At 47.6% G+C, this 14,920-nt stretch overlaps 4 protein-coding genes across 6 annotated transcripts in view; 2 read left to right on the forward strand and 2 right to left on the reverse strand.

Annotated features, from left to right (window-relative positions):
- The first annotated feature begins 23 nt into the window (after positions 1-23).
- On the forward strand, positions 24-2,876 carry asphd1 (aspartate beta-hydroxylase domain containing 1). The gene is made up of 6 exons (XM_088356740.1): positions 24-122; positions 730-1,199; positions 1,276-1,479; positions 1,542-1,749; positions 2,198-2,311; positions 2,391-2,876. Exons 2-6 carry the CDS (start codon positions 744-746, stop codon positions 2,498-2,500), a joined length of 1,092 nt encoding a protein of 363 aa, XP_088212866.1. The 5' UTR covers positions 24-122; positions 730-743; the 3' UTR covers positions 2,501-2,876.
- Positions 2,876-10,831, reverse strand: cabp5b (calcium binding protein 5b). 2 transcript variants are annotated; one of them, XM_088356747.1, is made up of 10 exons: positions 10,597-10,831; positions 9,898-10,487; positions 9,592-9,798; positions 6,214-6,320; positions 4,559-4,791; positions 4,266-4,293; positions 4,018-4,161; positions 3,828-3,937; positions 3,619-3,766; positions 2,876-3,542 (listed from the first exon to the last, which is right to left on the reverse strand). In XM_088356747.1, the coding sequence occupies exons 5-10, from the start codon at positions 4,718-4,720 to the stop codon at positions 3,514-3,516; spliced, it is 621 nt and encodes a 206-aa protein (XP_088212873.1). In that variant the 5' UTR covers positions 4,721-4,791; positions 6,214-6,320; positions 9,592-9,798; positions 9,898-10,487; positions 10,597-10,831; the 3' UTR covers positions 2,876-3,513. The 2 variants fall into 2 exon arrangements, with proteins under 2 accessions (XP_088212873.1, XP_088212875.1); XM_088356749.1 differs by lacking the exons at positions 9,592-9,798; positions 9,898-10,487; positions 10,597-10,831 and adding an exon at positions 7,587-7,868.
- nacc1a (nucleus accumbens associated 1, BEN and BTB (POZ) domain containing a) lies at positions 6,961-14,840 on the forward strand. Of its 2 annotated transcripts, none has more exons than XM_088356738.1 (8): positions 6,961-7,458; positions 9,272-9,425; positions 9,586-9,846; positions 9,925-10,540; positions 10,614-10,784; positions 10,872-10,977; positions 11,051-11,148; positions 11,223-14,840. In XM_088356738.1, exons 2-8 carry the CDS (start codon positions 9,300-9,302, stop codon positions 11,525-11,527), a joined length of 1,683 nt encoding a protein of 560 aa, XP_088212864.1. In that variant the 5' UTR covers positions 6,961-7,458; positions 9,272-9,299; the 3' UTR covers positions 11,528-14,840. The 2 variants fall into 2 exon arrangements, with proteins under 2 accessions (XP_088212864.1, XP_088212865.1); XM_088356739.1 differs by having other exon boundaries at positions 6,964-7,458; positions 9,925-10,534.
- cacna1aa (calcium voltage-gated channel subunit alpha1 Aa) overlaps positions 13,248-14,920 on the reverse strand; it is a 43,275-nt gene continuing 41,602 nt past the window's right edge. The window contains exon 50 of the mRNA XM_088356721.1: positions 13,248-13,386. The gene's annotated coding sequence lies outside the window, so the exon portion shown is untranslated. The remainder of the gene's footprint in view (positions 13,387-14,920) is intronic.

The raw sequence follows: 14,920 nt of genomic DNA on the forward strand, positions 1-14,920 counted from the left end.
AAAAAAAAAAAAAAAAAAAAAAAAAAAAAAAAAAAAAACAGCTCGAGAGGAACCATCTAGCTTGCACGGTGCAGAGGCGTGTGCGTACGTGCTTGTGACACATCTCGCCACGGTCTATCAAGGTAATAAGATGTGAATTTTGTGTCATTTGTCAAATGCGCACCTTGTGATGTGGGTGGACGTTTGCGCCGTTGAAAATTGCGGACGTTAAATATGAACGGAGGGAGGTGGTGGGTGATGGAGAGAGAGCTGGACTTGAAACAATCGCCACAATTTTTATATGTGTGATGTGTGCATGTTCCAAATGACCCCTCAGAGCCCCCCAAATGCTTGGGCCCCCCATAAAGCCATTACGTTAATAGTTAAGGGCTTGCCAATTGACTGAAACAAATTCAAGACCTCGCCAGTAAGATCCTGCACAAGCAACTAGAACAAAAGGTCAGTGTGGGTCATCAAAGAGTGACCTAACTTGGATGAAGTCATGCCAGGCAAGAGCCAGAAGGGGATTAAATAAAGAAAATAAGTGAATAAGGCTGTCTGAAAGCAGGCCAGGCCAAGGGTGCCTTCAGGCTTTGCTTGTTGGTCAACAGCAGATTAGCGTTTTACACTGACCCAACAGTTATCCCTCCATTTTGTAAATAAATGATTTTTTCCTTTAGGTGGTTGGTTCAGTCCGTCTTTCCTCATATCAATATATCCCCTTAATCTCTTAATCTGTTTCTATTTCAGTATTTTGGCGCCCAATGGTAAAGATGCACTGGTCCTTGGACATGCTGCCCTTGCCTCCTTACGTTGAGCTGGGCGTCCACTCACTCTGCGGCCTTTTGTGGACGCTGGCGTTCTTGTTCTTGTGGCACTGTTATCGGATCGGCTCGGACCTCCCGATGGCGGGTCACGCGCACGGGGGGAAAATCAGCTCGAGAAGATCCGCAATGTCTCTCGGGGGAAGCTGTGCAGGAGCAAAGTATAAATCGCAGTCCAAGCTGTTCAGGGGTGATCAAAAGCACCGCTTCATAAGCATGGAAACAGAAGAGGACGAGGAGCTGGGGCAAGGCTACCTCGCACCAGTCCTGAGCCACTCCTTGTTCCCGGCGCAGGCTTCTGCACAGGCCAAGAAACTTTACTCCGCCCTGCAGGAATACGCCAAACGCTACAGCTGGGTGGGAATGGGCCGCATTCACAAAGGCCTTCGGAAGCAGGTTCGGGCTCGAGCGATGTCATTTCTTTTTCCATCATATATTTGAACCTCCGATTTGCTCCCCGCCCTCTCTTTAGATCAAATTAAACGAGCACTCGGCGATCCAGAAGCCGCACCTCTTCTTCCTGCCTGACGTCCCAAGCGTTCCCTTTTTTCCACGGGATGCTCATCGCCACGATATTGAAGTCTTGGAAGCCAACTACACGGTCATCCTGGCTGAGTTCCAGGCGGTTTACCAGAGAGGCATTGACTCCAAATTGGGCTGGACCATGGGAGCAAAGGTACAAAACTAGAGCCAAGCGTCAGGAGAAGAGCAATAAAGGCACGTGTCGTCCCCTTTCAGGGCCAGGCCGTGTTTCCGCTCTACAGCGCAGGCGTGTACGTGACGGCCAATTGTCGCGCCTGTCCTTGGACCTACCGGACTCTTCTGTCCCTGCGCACGTTCATAAGCAGCAACTCCTTGGGATCGGCCGGATTTTGGTTGCTGGGGCCCGGTGCCGCTCTGGGGAGCTCATATGGACCGACTAATACGCGGCTGCGCTGTCATCTAGGTCGGTAAATAAATGAGGCGCAAGGGAATGGAAAGTTCACTTAATAGTGTCTGGAAGACTTTTTGGAACTTACATAACAATCGTGATGAATAAGCTGACATGTTGTGGCTCCGTTTTTGTTATTATTTGTATTATTTTATTATTTTCTAAAGATTTTTAAAAAATAAAGTATTGTTATTCTTTTTTAAATATTATTTTATTCTTTTATTATGATTTTATTGTCATTATTTGTTATTACATTTATTTTATGACATGCTGCATGTCATTGTTGAAATATTAAAAAAGAGAAAAAAGTCCTAATGGGATAGCCCAACCGCTGCTAAATGGTTGTTTAGGTCCATTTCTACTTAGCCCATTTTGTGCTGCTACCCAGCTGTTTTCTAATCCTCTTGCCTTTAAAAGAGACAGGGTGGCTTTCAAATCATTTTGGAGCCCGTAACTCTTGCAGGTCTGCAAACGCCCCCTCTGTGTGAGCTAGTGGTGGGAGGGGAGCCTCAATGCTGGTCTGAGGGACACTGCCTGCTGATAGATGACTCCTTCCTTCACACAGCGGCACACAAAGGTTGCTGATGCCAACAAATTGTCAACCTTAGAATAAAATAGCAACGCAATAACGTTCTCTCATCTTATGTATTTTCAAGGGCCCCCAGATGCCGGACCCCGAGTCATTCTCAGCGTGGACGTGTGGCATCCCAATGTGGCCGCGGCCGAGAGACAAGCGTTGGACTTCATGTTCAGTCCTGATGTCTGAGCAGTGCCTTTTTTTTGTGCCTTGAAAAATCATGCTGCATGGAAATATGCATCCAAGTTCTTTCACTCACGTTATGTAATCTTCTCACAAACTTGACTGCATGCATCAAGGCAACATGTTGTGGAAAATAAAATGAAATATAAATGCCACAATGGACTAGAGGATGTTTAAATGATGGATCGGTCAACTCATTTGCATGGCTTTTCGAGTTGAATAAGTTTAGCAGGAAACTGAAAATATATTTCAATTGCTTTTTGGAAGGCTGCCTTTCCGGTCCCCATTTTTTTTGTGACTCATTTTTATTCAAATACGCTAGCAAATGGATGTACTAAATCTATTTGAATCATCAAGTGATTTGAAGTGTAGAACAAAATGTATGCTTTTTGGATTTTGGTTTTATTTACATGGCTGACAAACATAATAAGAACATAAAAGAGATATCTCCATATTTTGAAACGATTAAACCTTCTTTTTGGTTACATTTGACAGGCAGTGTTTGAGAATTAGTGAGGTTATTTTGTCTTATCTGCCATCTGTTCATGTCAGGGGTCCCAGTCTGAGGATTACGCACGCAACGCAGCCAGATCTAATCTCGGCCTGAGTGACAGATTATTCCTCACATACTTTATATGTATATTGTGAGACATGATCGCAAATGGGAATGCTTCATTTTCACCTTTCAATGGAAAAATATTCATTCAATTGCTTCTATATGATCTCGATGATTACACAACAGGATCAAAAGGGAGGTTTTTTTGGCATCAAAAGCATCATGCATTAATTTTACTTTTTTTTTTCAGTGTAAGACCCCAAAATTAATCAAATACGTATTTGGACTTTTTCTCATTAGAAACTTGATGTTGTCCTCCCTTAAAAGTCTGTATATAAATATATTTTGATATATTTACACTTTTTCTTTTAAATTGATGTACATATAAAAATGATTCAGCACATGAGGGGAAAGGAAGCAGGCTAAAGGGGGGAAAAAATGAATCCGCACTTGTTTGTTGTCTTCACTTCTGTGACATCATTTGTACAAATTCTAGAATGACAGAATTTGGATGATTATTTTTTGAATTTATGCTCTGTATGTGTTTTTGCATCATGCTATTTCTCACCCTCAAAGTCAACAGTCCCATCCCCATTGTTGTCCACTTCGTTCACCACGGCGTCAATTTCTTTTTTGCTGGCTTGCTCACCCAGCAACTTGAGCATGGCGTTCCTCAGCTCGTCGGACGTGATGGAACCATCGCCGTCGATATCAAACTGGAAGAGGAAAAGGTCTTTAGACATTCAAACGGACCGACAACACAAAATGTGAGCTCACCTCTCTGAAAGCTTCTTTAAGTTCTTTTAGGCCAATCATGCCTGCCGTTTCAGCCAGGAGCTTGGGGGTCATTATTTCCACAAAGTCCTCCAGGTCCACACGCCCGCCCACTGTCATGACACAAATATATGAAACATCTTTTTATTATCATTGCAAAGTGATTTCCGGAGCGTGATTAGTGTTAACTTACAATTCATGTTGATGTTTTGGCTTAATTCTATCAACTCCATTTCCGTTGGCATGTAACCCATTGTCCTCATCAGGTTGCCCAAATCTTTGCAGCTGATGAAGCCGTCTTTATCTTTGTCAAACTCCACAAAAGCCACACGTAACTCTAGAGAGCATGAGAGAAAGGTTCAAAGTTGCCGACTAATCTAAAATGTCCAGGGGAGGGGAGGGGAGGGGAGGGGGAGAGGGGGGAGGTCACCATCGAATTACCTTCTACCTCATCAGGAGTCAGAGATCTCTGAAAAAGTAAGGATGGACACAAAGAGCAACAGTTTACTTTTATATCTTGGATTTATGATGCATAATGATTACTTGTAAAAAAAATCTTCCACTGAGTAAATTCATCATTCATTAATTATATCAAATAATATCAGCCCAAACTATTACACTGAGATCAAAACGTGATCATGTTTTTTTTTTTTTTTACAACAGCAGCTTCTGAATTTGCATGAAAAAAATCATTTTGTGGCAAAGTCAGAATAAATCAAATCCGCATGACTTACTTGTCTCTGTTTGCCGCCTCTGAGGAAGATGCAGGCTTGTTTCAGACTCATCCTGGCCGCTTGCTTTTTGTTAAGAAAGCTCAAGGAATTGATGAAGGAAGCGCTATGGCACCTATTATCTATGGCCAGTGTGGGCGTTTGTACACGAGTGTAAAATGTCATCACTGGTCATCACCAGTGTATGTCAAAGAGGAGGGATGAAGGCTCGCATGGATTAAGTCTGCAGATTTAGTCTGCAATATAAACATGAGATTAATGATGTGCAATATATATACAGTGTACATTCACATGTGTTTTTTTACATTTATTATAACATAAAAAATATGTTCCAAAACAATTACATTTATTAAAAAAAATGTTCCATAACATGTAATATTAAAATGGCAGATAAGAAGACTCCAACCCAAGTCAGCAATTTAGATTAGGATTTACAGACTGATAAATCCTGAAATCACTTTTAGATCTTTTTACATAACGGCATTGATCCCGGTCACATATGTACAGTATGCGCATAATATAGGAAACCACTGTCACGTAGCAGAACAATAGAGATGGTTGTTGATTGCTGACTAATTAAATATCTCAGTGTTTTAGGACTGTATCATTACTTTTATTGTTGATCTTAACCAAGTTTTGTGTATCGAATTTTGCTTTCCTATTTTTCAATGAGTAAACATCCGAAATTACAATTGATATGACTCATACGGTCATTTTAAAAATCGAAAAGAAGAAAAAAAATGCAGTTATTCAAAGTGCCCGCCAGAGGGAGCCAAAACTGGCGCTGCTGCACTGGCGCTTCAACACTTCATGAGAAAGGAATCACTTGAGACGCACTGGAGAAAATAATGGAAGGCCTCAACCGGTTCTGCTCTGGAGTAGAAAGAAAATCATTCACTTGAAACTCCAGATTGTTGTTTTCTCTCTTCTTTCCATCACGCACACCACTGTGTGCACACTCCCACTATGTATACAACGTCTGCGTTTTGTGTATACGGTGGGTTGAAGGAATTTCCATCAGGGAGGGATGACACTCTGCACATCTAGCTTCACGATTGGCTACCTCTGGAATGATTTGCCTCTGTCTGTGTATGATTGGCCGGGGACCTGAGGGAGCCAGCCCAAATCACTGACGCTGTTGCTGGGATGTGGACACAGCACACGGATGCCAACCCAAGTGCCAAGGGGCCGGCAATTGGGAAGGAAGCATGGCATCGGGCCCAGCAGGCCTCCCCAGACTGGCTATGGGCATACTTGAAATAATGGCAACTCTTGATCGGCCGTCTTTTGGTGTCAATGTCAAACAAGGAAACCCATGCATGGGTTTGTTGGGTGGAGAAAGGTTCTGCAAATGTCTGGTGACCAACATGAGTGGCTCTGCTTTCTCAAGTTAACCAGTTTGAAAACGGTTGGCACCCTCTAGTGTACATACTGTGTCTGCACACAGAGGACTTTAGTGGGCTCATGCAAAAAAAGAAAATTGATACATCACAAGACATTTTTAAAAAATCTGCAAAAGGGGCATGTTTATCACACTATTTTCAAAACTATTTGAAATGTGGACTCATTTCAGAGTCTGTACAGTACAGGATTTCAATGGGTACTGCACTTCCACTTTACCAATCTGTATGTACACACATATGGGTAACTTGGCTGACCTGTTTTCTGGGTTTGGTCTTGTGTCACTTGCAGGCTGAGCCCTTTGGGACTGATGTGTCTTTCTCAGTCGATAGCCAGTGGCGGTGCAGGACAAAATGGCTTTCCCCTGAGATAGATAAAAACAGGTCCATTTGTCATCTTAATTCATATTCTACAAATGCAATATTAAACAAAATGCTATGTTTAGAAGAGTGGAGGCGCATGGAACACAATTTTGTTCAAACATTTTTTGACTTGATTTCCCCTTTAAGCAGTTGGAGTACTTTTGCAAACTCTGATTGATAACGGGAGTAGATGGGCCTGTTTTGGTGGAGTGGGCAGCATTGAGCTTCTGCTCGTGTCAACAGTTTGATCTTTAATTACACAAACAGATGCTACAATTGTGATTATTGGCAGGCATGAAAATAGAGGTCTCCCAGAATGGAATTTTGCTCGGGATGGGCCAGCATGCTCGTGAGTCTTCTGGCTTGGCAGTCATGCGATGGAACGAGGCGCAAGTCTTCTCGAACTCTGCGCCATCGGTGTTCCGCAGTCACAGGGGATCTCGACAATCGCTCCACTTCCAATCGAAGGGGGGCGAGCGAGGGTCTCGCGTGCAAGGTAGGAGGCGGAGGGGGTCGTCTCAGGATCCAGCGGCGGCGGCGCGACGGAAGAAGAGGAGGGGGAAGAGGAGGAGGAGGGAGCCAAGAAGGATGGATGGCGGGGATGGGAGGGGGTGCCAAGTGTGGGAAGGGCCAGTCTGCGCTTCACGTCAAGGTTGCTGACGATGATGACGATGAAGAATCCGGCTGATACGGGACATTTAAAGTTCGGGGGAAAGTAGGGGACGAGTCCAGATTGTCTGCGACTCCCCCCAGCCGCACAAAGCGAGGCGGACAAATCCCTGCCCTGCGCCATGCAGCTCTTTGTCACAATCACGCCAAAAATGCGGCGGCGCTCAGGTGTGCGCCAAGAGAGCCCTCGCTAGCGGGCGGTCGGGTTGGCGGTCGCCACTTGGGGAAGGAAGAATCGCTCGTTGTTGTGCGCCGTCCGTCCGTCCGTCCCTCCCCCACCCCCGCTCGCTGCCGCACTGGTTCCGTCTGGCTCGCACTCAGCTGCTGCGTGTCCCGGGATGACCTGTTGATGTCGGTAGAATGGAGACTGGCAGGGGGAGCGATTTCCCCCATCACCAAAATATTTAAATAAGCCACGTTTGGGTGCATGAGAAGCGACGTCGCAGCCGAGCAACCTCGTCCGCGTTGACAGTAAGTCGCCTGCATGTCTTTCCGACTCTGCACCGTCGTGGAAATGTTTGACATTTTGGTGGATTGACTGTGCACGCCGTGGATGGTCCGCCCAAAATATTTAACAGTTAGCTTTAGCCGTTAGCTACCTCTCCAGGCCCGCTGCGGAGCCGAGCGGAGCGGAGAGGACGATCAACGTCTCTTGCAGTCAGTCCCACGAGACTGGCGCGACGAATTCGTCATTCGCGAGCGAGGGTCTTTTGCGGTCACAGGCGTGCAATTTCACCGCACGTCCGGGACAACCTGGCACTCGCCGGCCGGGAACTCGCTGCCTGCCAGCCCGTGCCGCCTCCCTCGCGTCGCCTCCGGTGCCAGCCGACAGTCGAGAGACCCCGGCCGGCCGGCCGGCCGGCTGGTAGACTGGCACCGTGCGGAGTCCTCGCGTGCCCCTGTTTACCCGGCAGCCCTTTCGGGTAACATACATCAGCGCGGATGCTTGTGCACAATGTCTCAGTAGTAATAATAATAACAATCATAGGCGCTTTTGAATGCAGGCGTATAACGTCTGCAATAAGTTGATGAACCAGGAAATGTCTGCAGAAAGTCAGCATCGTGTGCCAGCTGCAGCAATGACAGTCCAGCAGTCGGAAGAAAAAAAAGGCTGCTTCGGTTTATAAGCCCTTACAAAAGGCCTGCTTGGAAAAAAGCATGCAAGTCATTTAGCAGACGTGATGGAAAGGTTTTAAGCGTGCTTCGTTGCCCCACTTTTCCTAGTAAGGCCGCTTGAACGTTTTCATTTGACTTGGTTTTGCGACCTGGGATGATCCCTCGATTCGCTTCAAGACTCGTTTGCCCCTCCTTGGTGCATGAAGACGCATGCACACTCCGTCACATCTCTTTCACTGTCAGAGCAAACTGTGTGTGCACCCCCCCCCCCCTCTCCGCCCCCCCCTTCTCCTCCCCAAAGCCTGTGTTTGTGTGTCTTCATGTGCAAGCATGTGTGCTCACTGCGGCTCGCCAATCCGTAAACAAGCTGTATTGTCTGTGTGCGAGTCAGTGTGTGCCTTTTGTGGGTTTGTTTGAGTTGGTGTGTGCGCATCTGTGTTTTAGTATGAGGGAGAGGGAGCTGGAGTGAGACAAAGAGAGCATTTCTCTTTACCCTGGAGCTTGGCTAAGTCCCAAATGAAAGGCTTTGGATATGATGGGGCTGCTCTCAGCAGCCCTCTCTCTGGTCACTCCTGCCATCCATGCATTTTGTTTGCTTTTGACATCAAAAGTCAAGGAATGGTTTGGGCAAAATTTTCGCTCCCACCCTTAAATGTCTATCTGCTGAGTGGCCTGCCTGCAGTGGATTTGAAAGGTTGCAGTGCAAGATATTTGCTTTTGGGCGTTTGGTGTACAGCGAATAGACTCATGCTATGTGCGGCGCTTTGTCGTCGCCGCCGCCGCCGTCGCCGCACGCATGCAGAGAATAACAGCACATGACCCAGTTATCTAAGGACACTGGATTTTATGGCTCATAGAAGACAGAACATAAAACAGGCTTTCATAGAGCTCCGGCTGTGACGGGCTCCTGAGAAGCCGACGTGACGTATAGGATTAATGGAATGCAGATTATCCGCCAAATCTTCAACAAATATCGTCATTCCGTGAACCGTCTTCCATAGGACTGTGTGAAGAACCGTGTGCGCCAAATCGCAAATGAGGCTCAGTGGATCACAAATATGTTCCAGAATGACCTCAGTTTGTCCAAATATGAGGACAAGCAATGCGCATTAAAGGTGGCTCTTGTATGCATTGATGTCTATTTCGGTGTCTCTTCCCACCCAAACAGAGCCTTTGTTGGTGTGCATTGGCGCACCATGGCCCAGACCCTCCAGATGGCGATCCCAAACTTTGGCAACAACGTTTTAGAGTGTTTGAACGAGCAGCGTCTGCAGGGCCTCTACTGTGATGTCTCTGTGGTGGTAAAGGGGCATGCCTTCAAGGTACGCCTGTGCAATTTCATCCAAAAGTTCCCAACCACTTCACAATTAGCGTTGGACTAATATTGATTTATTATTAACCCTTTGTTTGCATTCTGTATTACTATGACTTTATACAATACGTTACGTCAAATCTGACCAGACTCCTTTTTTTTGTTAACAGGCTCACCGTGCTGTCTTGGCTGCGAGCAGTTCTTACTTCCGGGACCTTTTCAGCAACGGCGGCGGTAGCGGCAACGAGGCCAGCCCCACGGTGGTGGAGCTTCCACCGGCCGTGCAGCCCCAGAGCTTCCAACAGATTTTGGCCTTCTGCTACACGGGCCGTCTGAGCATGACGGTGGGCGATCAGTTCCTCCTCATGTACACTGCTGGCTTCCTGCAGATCCAACAGATCATGGAAAAAGGCACCGAATTCTTCCTCAAGGTAAAAAAAAACAAAGTTGCTGTGTGTTTTATGCACCCACTTTATGCTTACAGAATTTGTGTTTACGTTCATCTTCAGGTCTCCTCCCCCAGTTGCGACTCCCAGGGACTAAATGCCGAGGAGGCTCCGCCATCTGAGCCTCAGAGCCCCGTCACGCAGACGGGTAGCGGTGCAGCCCGGCCCACCGCCTGCTTAACGCCTCTCCCGTTAGTGTCGCGGGTGAAGACGGAGCAGCCTGCCAGCCAACCGGAAGCCGCCGCCGCCACCGCCGCTCATTCCGTGCTCTGCACTCCTGTGGCCAAGCGGTTGTGGGAAGGTGGCAGCAGCCGTGACGGCGGCGGAGGCGGCTCCGGGGCAGGGGGGGGCGCCAGAAAGGCGGCGCGTTATTCCCAGGAGGCGGTGCGAGGCAGCGCCATCCAGAGCCCCGGAGCGCTCGGGCTGGCCATGGGGATGGGCGCCACGGCCACCATGGTGCCCAGCGCGGGCACCAACGGCACCTCCGCGTCCGGAGCGGGCGTGTCCGAGGGCGCCAGCCCGGGCACCCTGAGCACCTATGCTAGTGACTCGCCCATCAGCTACCACGACGATGAAGAGGAGGAAGAAGGCGCGGAGGACTGCGCCGAAGAGCAGTACAGGCAAATCTGCAACATGTACACCATGTACAGCATGCTCAACATGGGAGCTGCAGGTAAATGTGTGTAAACGCCACGCCGCGCCGCAACGTGCCGTGTGCGCGCCGCCCTCTCTGACCTTTCACCTTTCCTCAGCCGCAGGCGAGCGGGTGGAGGCGCTCCCCGACCACACGGAGACGCGGGGGCGTATGCGCGGCCGAGACCTCACTTGTCTCCCGGCGGAGCTGATCGCTCAGATCGGCAACCGCTGTCATCCCAAACTCTACGAAGAGGGAGATCCTGCTGAGAAACTCGAGCTGGTCTCAGGTAAGCGGGAATGAACAGTTGGCATCCATCCGCACCTGCAATCTTCAGATAGAGAAGAAAAAAAGAATGAATTTTGTGTGTCGCCAGGTACCTCTGTCTTTATTTCCCGGGCCCAGCTGATGAACTGTCACGTGAGTGCAGGGACCAGACACAAAGTGCTGCTGAGGAGGCTGCTGGCCGCCTTCTTCGACAGGTGGGTCCCCGCCGCTTTCTTTTCATGCTTGAATCAATCGTGTGGATGGAAACCCTTCTTTTTTGAAATGTAGGAATACGCTGGCCAACAGTTGCGGGACCGGTATTCGCTCTTCCACCAACGACCCCAGCCGCAAGCCCCTGGACAACCGAGTGCTGCACGCAGTTAAATGTGAGCGGGCAATTTGAAATGTGCCATTCCCGCTGGTGGCCAGGCTAACGTGGCGTTTCTCTTCCTGGCCTCAGTTTACTGCCAGAACTTTGCCACCAGCTTCAAAGAGAGCGAGATGAACGCCATCGCCGCCGACATGTGCACCAACGCCCGGCGAGTGGTGCGCAAGAGCTGGATCCCCAAGCTCAAGCTGCTCATCGCCGAGAGCGACGCCTACTCCGCCTTCCTCTCCGACGGCGTCAAAGCCGAGGACGACACCCTGGGCGCCGAGCCGGCCTTCGACCCCGCCTCCCTGGAAGCCTCGGCCGGGGCCGAGTCGGGCGGCTCTTCAGGTGAATCGCTCCCGGGCGTGAGCGGGGACGTGGGCGCGTTATTTTGAGCGCGCCGGGCCAGCCGCTCGCGCTCACCTCCTCACTGTCACACGTGACTGTCGATACGCCACCGCTACGGCTGTAACCCGGACATAGAAACGACTTTTGCTTTTCTTTTCTGACTCTATAACGGCGCTTCTGGAGAGGAGGGAGAGCGTCCGAGGGCGCCTCTCTTTCTCCTTTTAAGGTGTGTAAGCACATAGATTGTTGCATATGAAATACATTCCCAGTAGTGCTGGTGGGACGAGTTGACGAGAGAACCCGAGGTTGCGCGGCAAGCGAGTGGCTTAGCTACGGAAAGGCCCTTGGAGCATTGATTCCATGCCCTTCATATCCAGCTGGAAGTCCGCGCACTACTTTTGGCCGATTGGTTTGCAATTAAACTTAGTAACTACTGTACTGCACTAGTAACACGACTAGACTCAACTCGTATTAGCTATTGAATAAATGCTCAAACAGCTTGATTTCCATCTTAACGTGCAGGTATTAAATCTGTTTTCGTCACATCGCTACTCCTTTTTGCCACTTTTGGCTTCCCAATCAAACCTTAAGATGTAAATCAAGGATCTGAAATCATGTTGAAGCTTTAAAGCTGTATCGAATTTAACGGCTGTGCTACTCGACAAGTACTAGTTGGGCTGTCTTACTAGTAACGCTTTATCAACTAGTACAAGGACCTTAAAGTGGATATCAAGGCTATCAAATGCTCAAAAGTCTTTCCATAGTTAGTAGTGTGTATTGAATGTAAGCGTTGATGGCATTTTTTTTTTACCCCCCCAGTGCGAATGTCGACTTGTATTCCAAATTGCCAGTCAATGTTAAAAAAAAAAAAGAACACTACTTTGTCCTCCTCCAACGTCATCTTCCATTCCCCACAAATGATTTTGACCAAATCTATCTTTGTTGCGATGCACTGTTACATAAATCCACCCCACCGTTTGTTTTTCTATATTTTTAGCAAGCTTGAACGGCGATCAGAGAGCCCGCGAGCAGACGATTCTAATGAAAATGTTATGGTCATATTTTTAGAAGACAAGTTATATTTGTACGAGTGCCAAGGCCCGCTGTGACGCACACGCGAGCGAGGACGGGGATTGTTTTAAATTCCCGACGTTTTGTCCAAGAAAGAGGCGGCGACTCATTTTTTGCAGCGGAGAGTTGAATACGGACGGCATCACGGTGCCCTTCATGATTTGTGCTCATTTTAGTTTTTTGGGTGCAGAAGGATGGAATGGGCAGTGGAACTGCTACTTTTTGACGCATTTCATCTTCTGTTCACGAGCTAAAAAGCAGACAGACGCCATTGGATGGCTTGACTGTTTTTCGACAATGATGTGCAGGGAAGTTAAGGCCCCCCAAAACGACTACTGTACTTTGTATTCTAATCATGTTACGGGTGAAGGGGGGGGTGATATTTATGGAATGTGCCTTTCCAACGGAGATCAATAAGCAGAATTTTGCTAGGTACGAAGAAGTCGGAAGTTGGGTTTTCTCGGTGCGTGTGTGTGTGTTTGGGGAATCGGTGTGTTTGTGCGATTGTATTTGGTTCATACGAGGCAGGGTGGAGCTTTTTCGCACCTTAGGGAGAAGAACCGGCAGTTTGTGCACCTTATTGACAAGTGGCGTGTCGTAATTGGAGCTGTTTCGGTCGAATTTTGTCCTTTCCTCCCTACAAATCTGCACACGTTTCCGTTTTTAGCAGCAAGGCTGACTTCAATGTTTGCGTTGCCGAGCGACTTTGTTACCGAGACTGCGTCTTCAGGAAAGCCGTCGTGGCAGCGGCAGCGGCGGCGGCGGCGCTGACTTCTTTTTTCCATTCCTGGCCAGTTCAACCTCACTTGGATATGCATCACCCTGTTCATTCTTTCTGAAACCACAGGAATGCGTGTTATGAGATTTACAAAAAAAACAAAACAGAGATGCAGTACTTGGTATTAAGCAGTAAATAACTACAAAACCTCACATAAGCACTCCACTTACCTCTGTAGTATCTTTTGAAGACTGTTGTGCTTCCAGGCTTGGACTCAACTTTCAATTGCTCGCTAGCTTGCTACATTTTTGTCACTTTTTTTGTTGACATTTATTTGTTGTCTGCTTTTGAAATGACCTCAGAATTTGGCTTGAGCAGAAAACCAAGAATCTAGTTGACTATATGGAATTGATAGTGAATTGCTGGAGTCAAGACAACTCCCCCAGTCAGCTTTGTTCTGCTACAAATCTCCCATGTTACTATTCTTAATGATATTCAACTCCCTCAGAATAATTGGAAAATAATAAATGCAAGGCAATTATCTGGCCTGAGGAGTCTGAGTATATTTAGAAGGGGGGGCAGTACCCCCACTGGCCCCCCACTCGCTCCGCCAACGTGGTTCTCCAAATATTCAACAATCAATTCCTTACGATCAGCAGAATTCTTTCCAATGACTTGTTATGATATTGATCCCCTTTTAAAAGTTGTCACTATACCGTCACTGTCGATTGTAAATGTCTATAGAAGTAATCACAAAATGCCCTTCAGTTTTGCACTGAATTTTTCTTCTTTTCAAATTGCTTAAACCAAGAATATTTCCAAGTGTGACTAATAACGAGGTCCCAAATCAGCATGGCACAGACTGATCCATTTGAAACGGATGACTCATTGGCTCTCACACTGCAGTAGTAGCTGTGAATCAGCACTATTTTCCTTCGCCTGTTGTCTTTTACGTCAGCACAGTGCAAGATTCCACCGTGGCCTCGCCCACTCCAAACTTTTCTGTGACATCATCATTAGTGTGCATCGAGTAGAAGCTTTGAGAAGGTGTTTTTCGTTTTTCTTTCTCAAACGGCGTTTCTCACGCGTAGACCTACACACTTGAAGTGATATAAGGTGTGGCATGGCATGGACATCCTTGTGTCACACAACGGTACATATATAAATATATATACATGTATAGAGGAATACTGTATATAATGCATAGACACACGTAGATTGTTTGTTGTCCACTCAGAGCATGAGCTATATCCAGTATTTACCCACCCACCCACCCAACCACCCCGAAACGGCGCTGCTCGTTGACAACCAACCCGGGCAGTACAGTACTGGCTTGGCCCCCCGACCCGATCCAACCCAACCCAACCCGACCCAACCCGACCCCCGTGTTAAACCCCGCAGCGCCGATCCACCTCTTCTTTCTGTGTTCCAAGTGCCAATAACTTTGTGAAAGCCCCGTAACTGTGACCCAACATTATCGACGGTAATTGCACATTAACAAACTGTAAAATAAAGAGAACGTGTCCAAATGGAGTCAATGATGAATATCTTAATAAAAGATTTGTAACAAGTTCTATCTTCACGTTTGGTTTTTCCTACACAGTGACAAGTCATGAGGGGAACCCATCCATCTATTCATGATCATTTTCAT

Source organism: Syngnathus floridae, chromosome 17 (assembly GCF_059516105.1).
Source record: "Syngnathus floridae isolate MCC-2025c chromosome 17, RoL_Sflo_1.0, whole genome shotgun sequence".
Classification (NCBI taxonomy): domain Eukaryota; kingdom Metazoa; phylum Chordata; class Actinopteri; order Syngnathiformes; family Syngnathidae; genus Syngnathus; species Syngnathus floridae.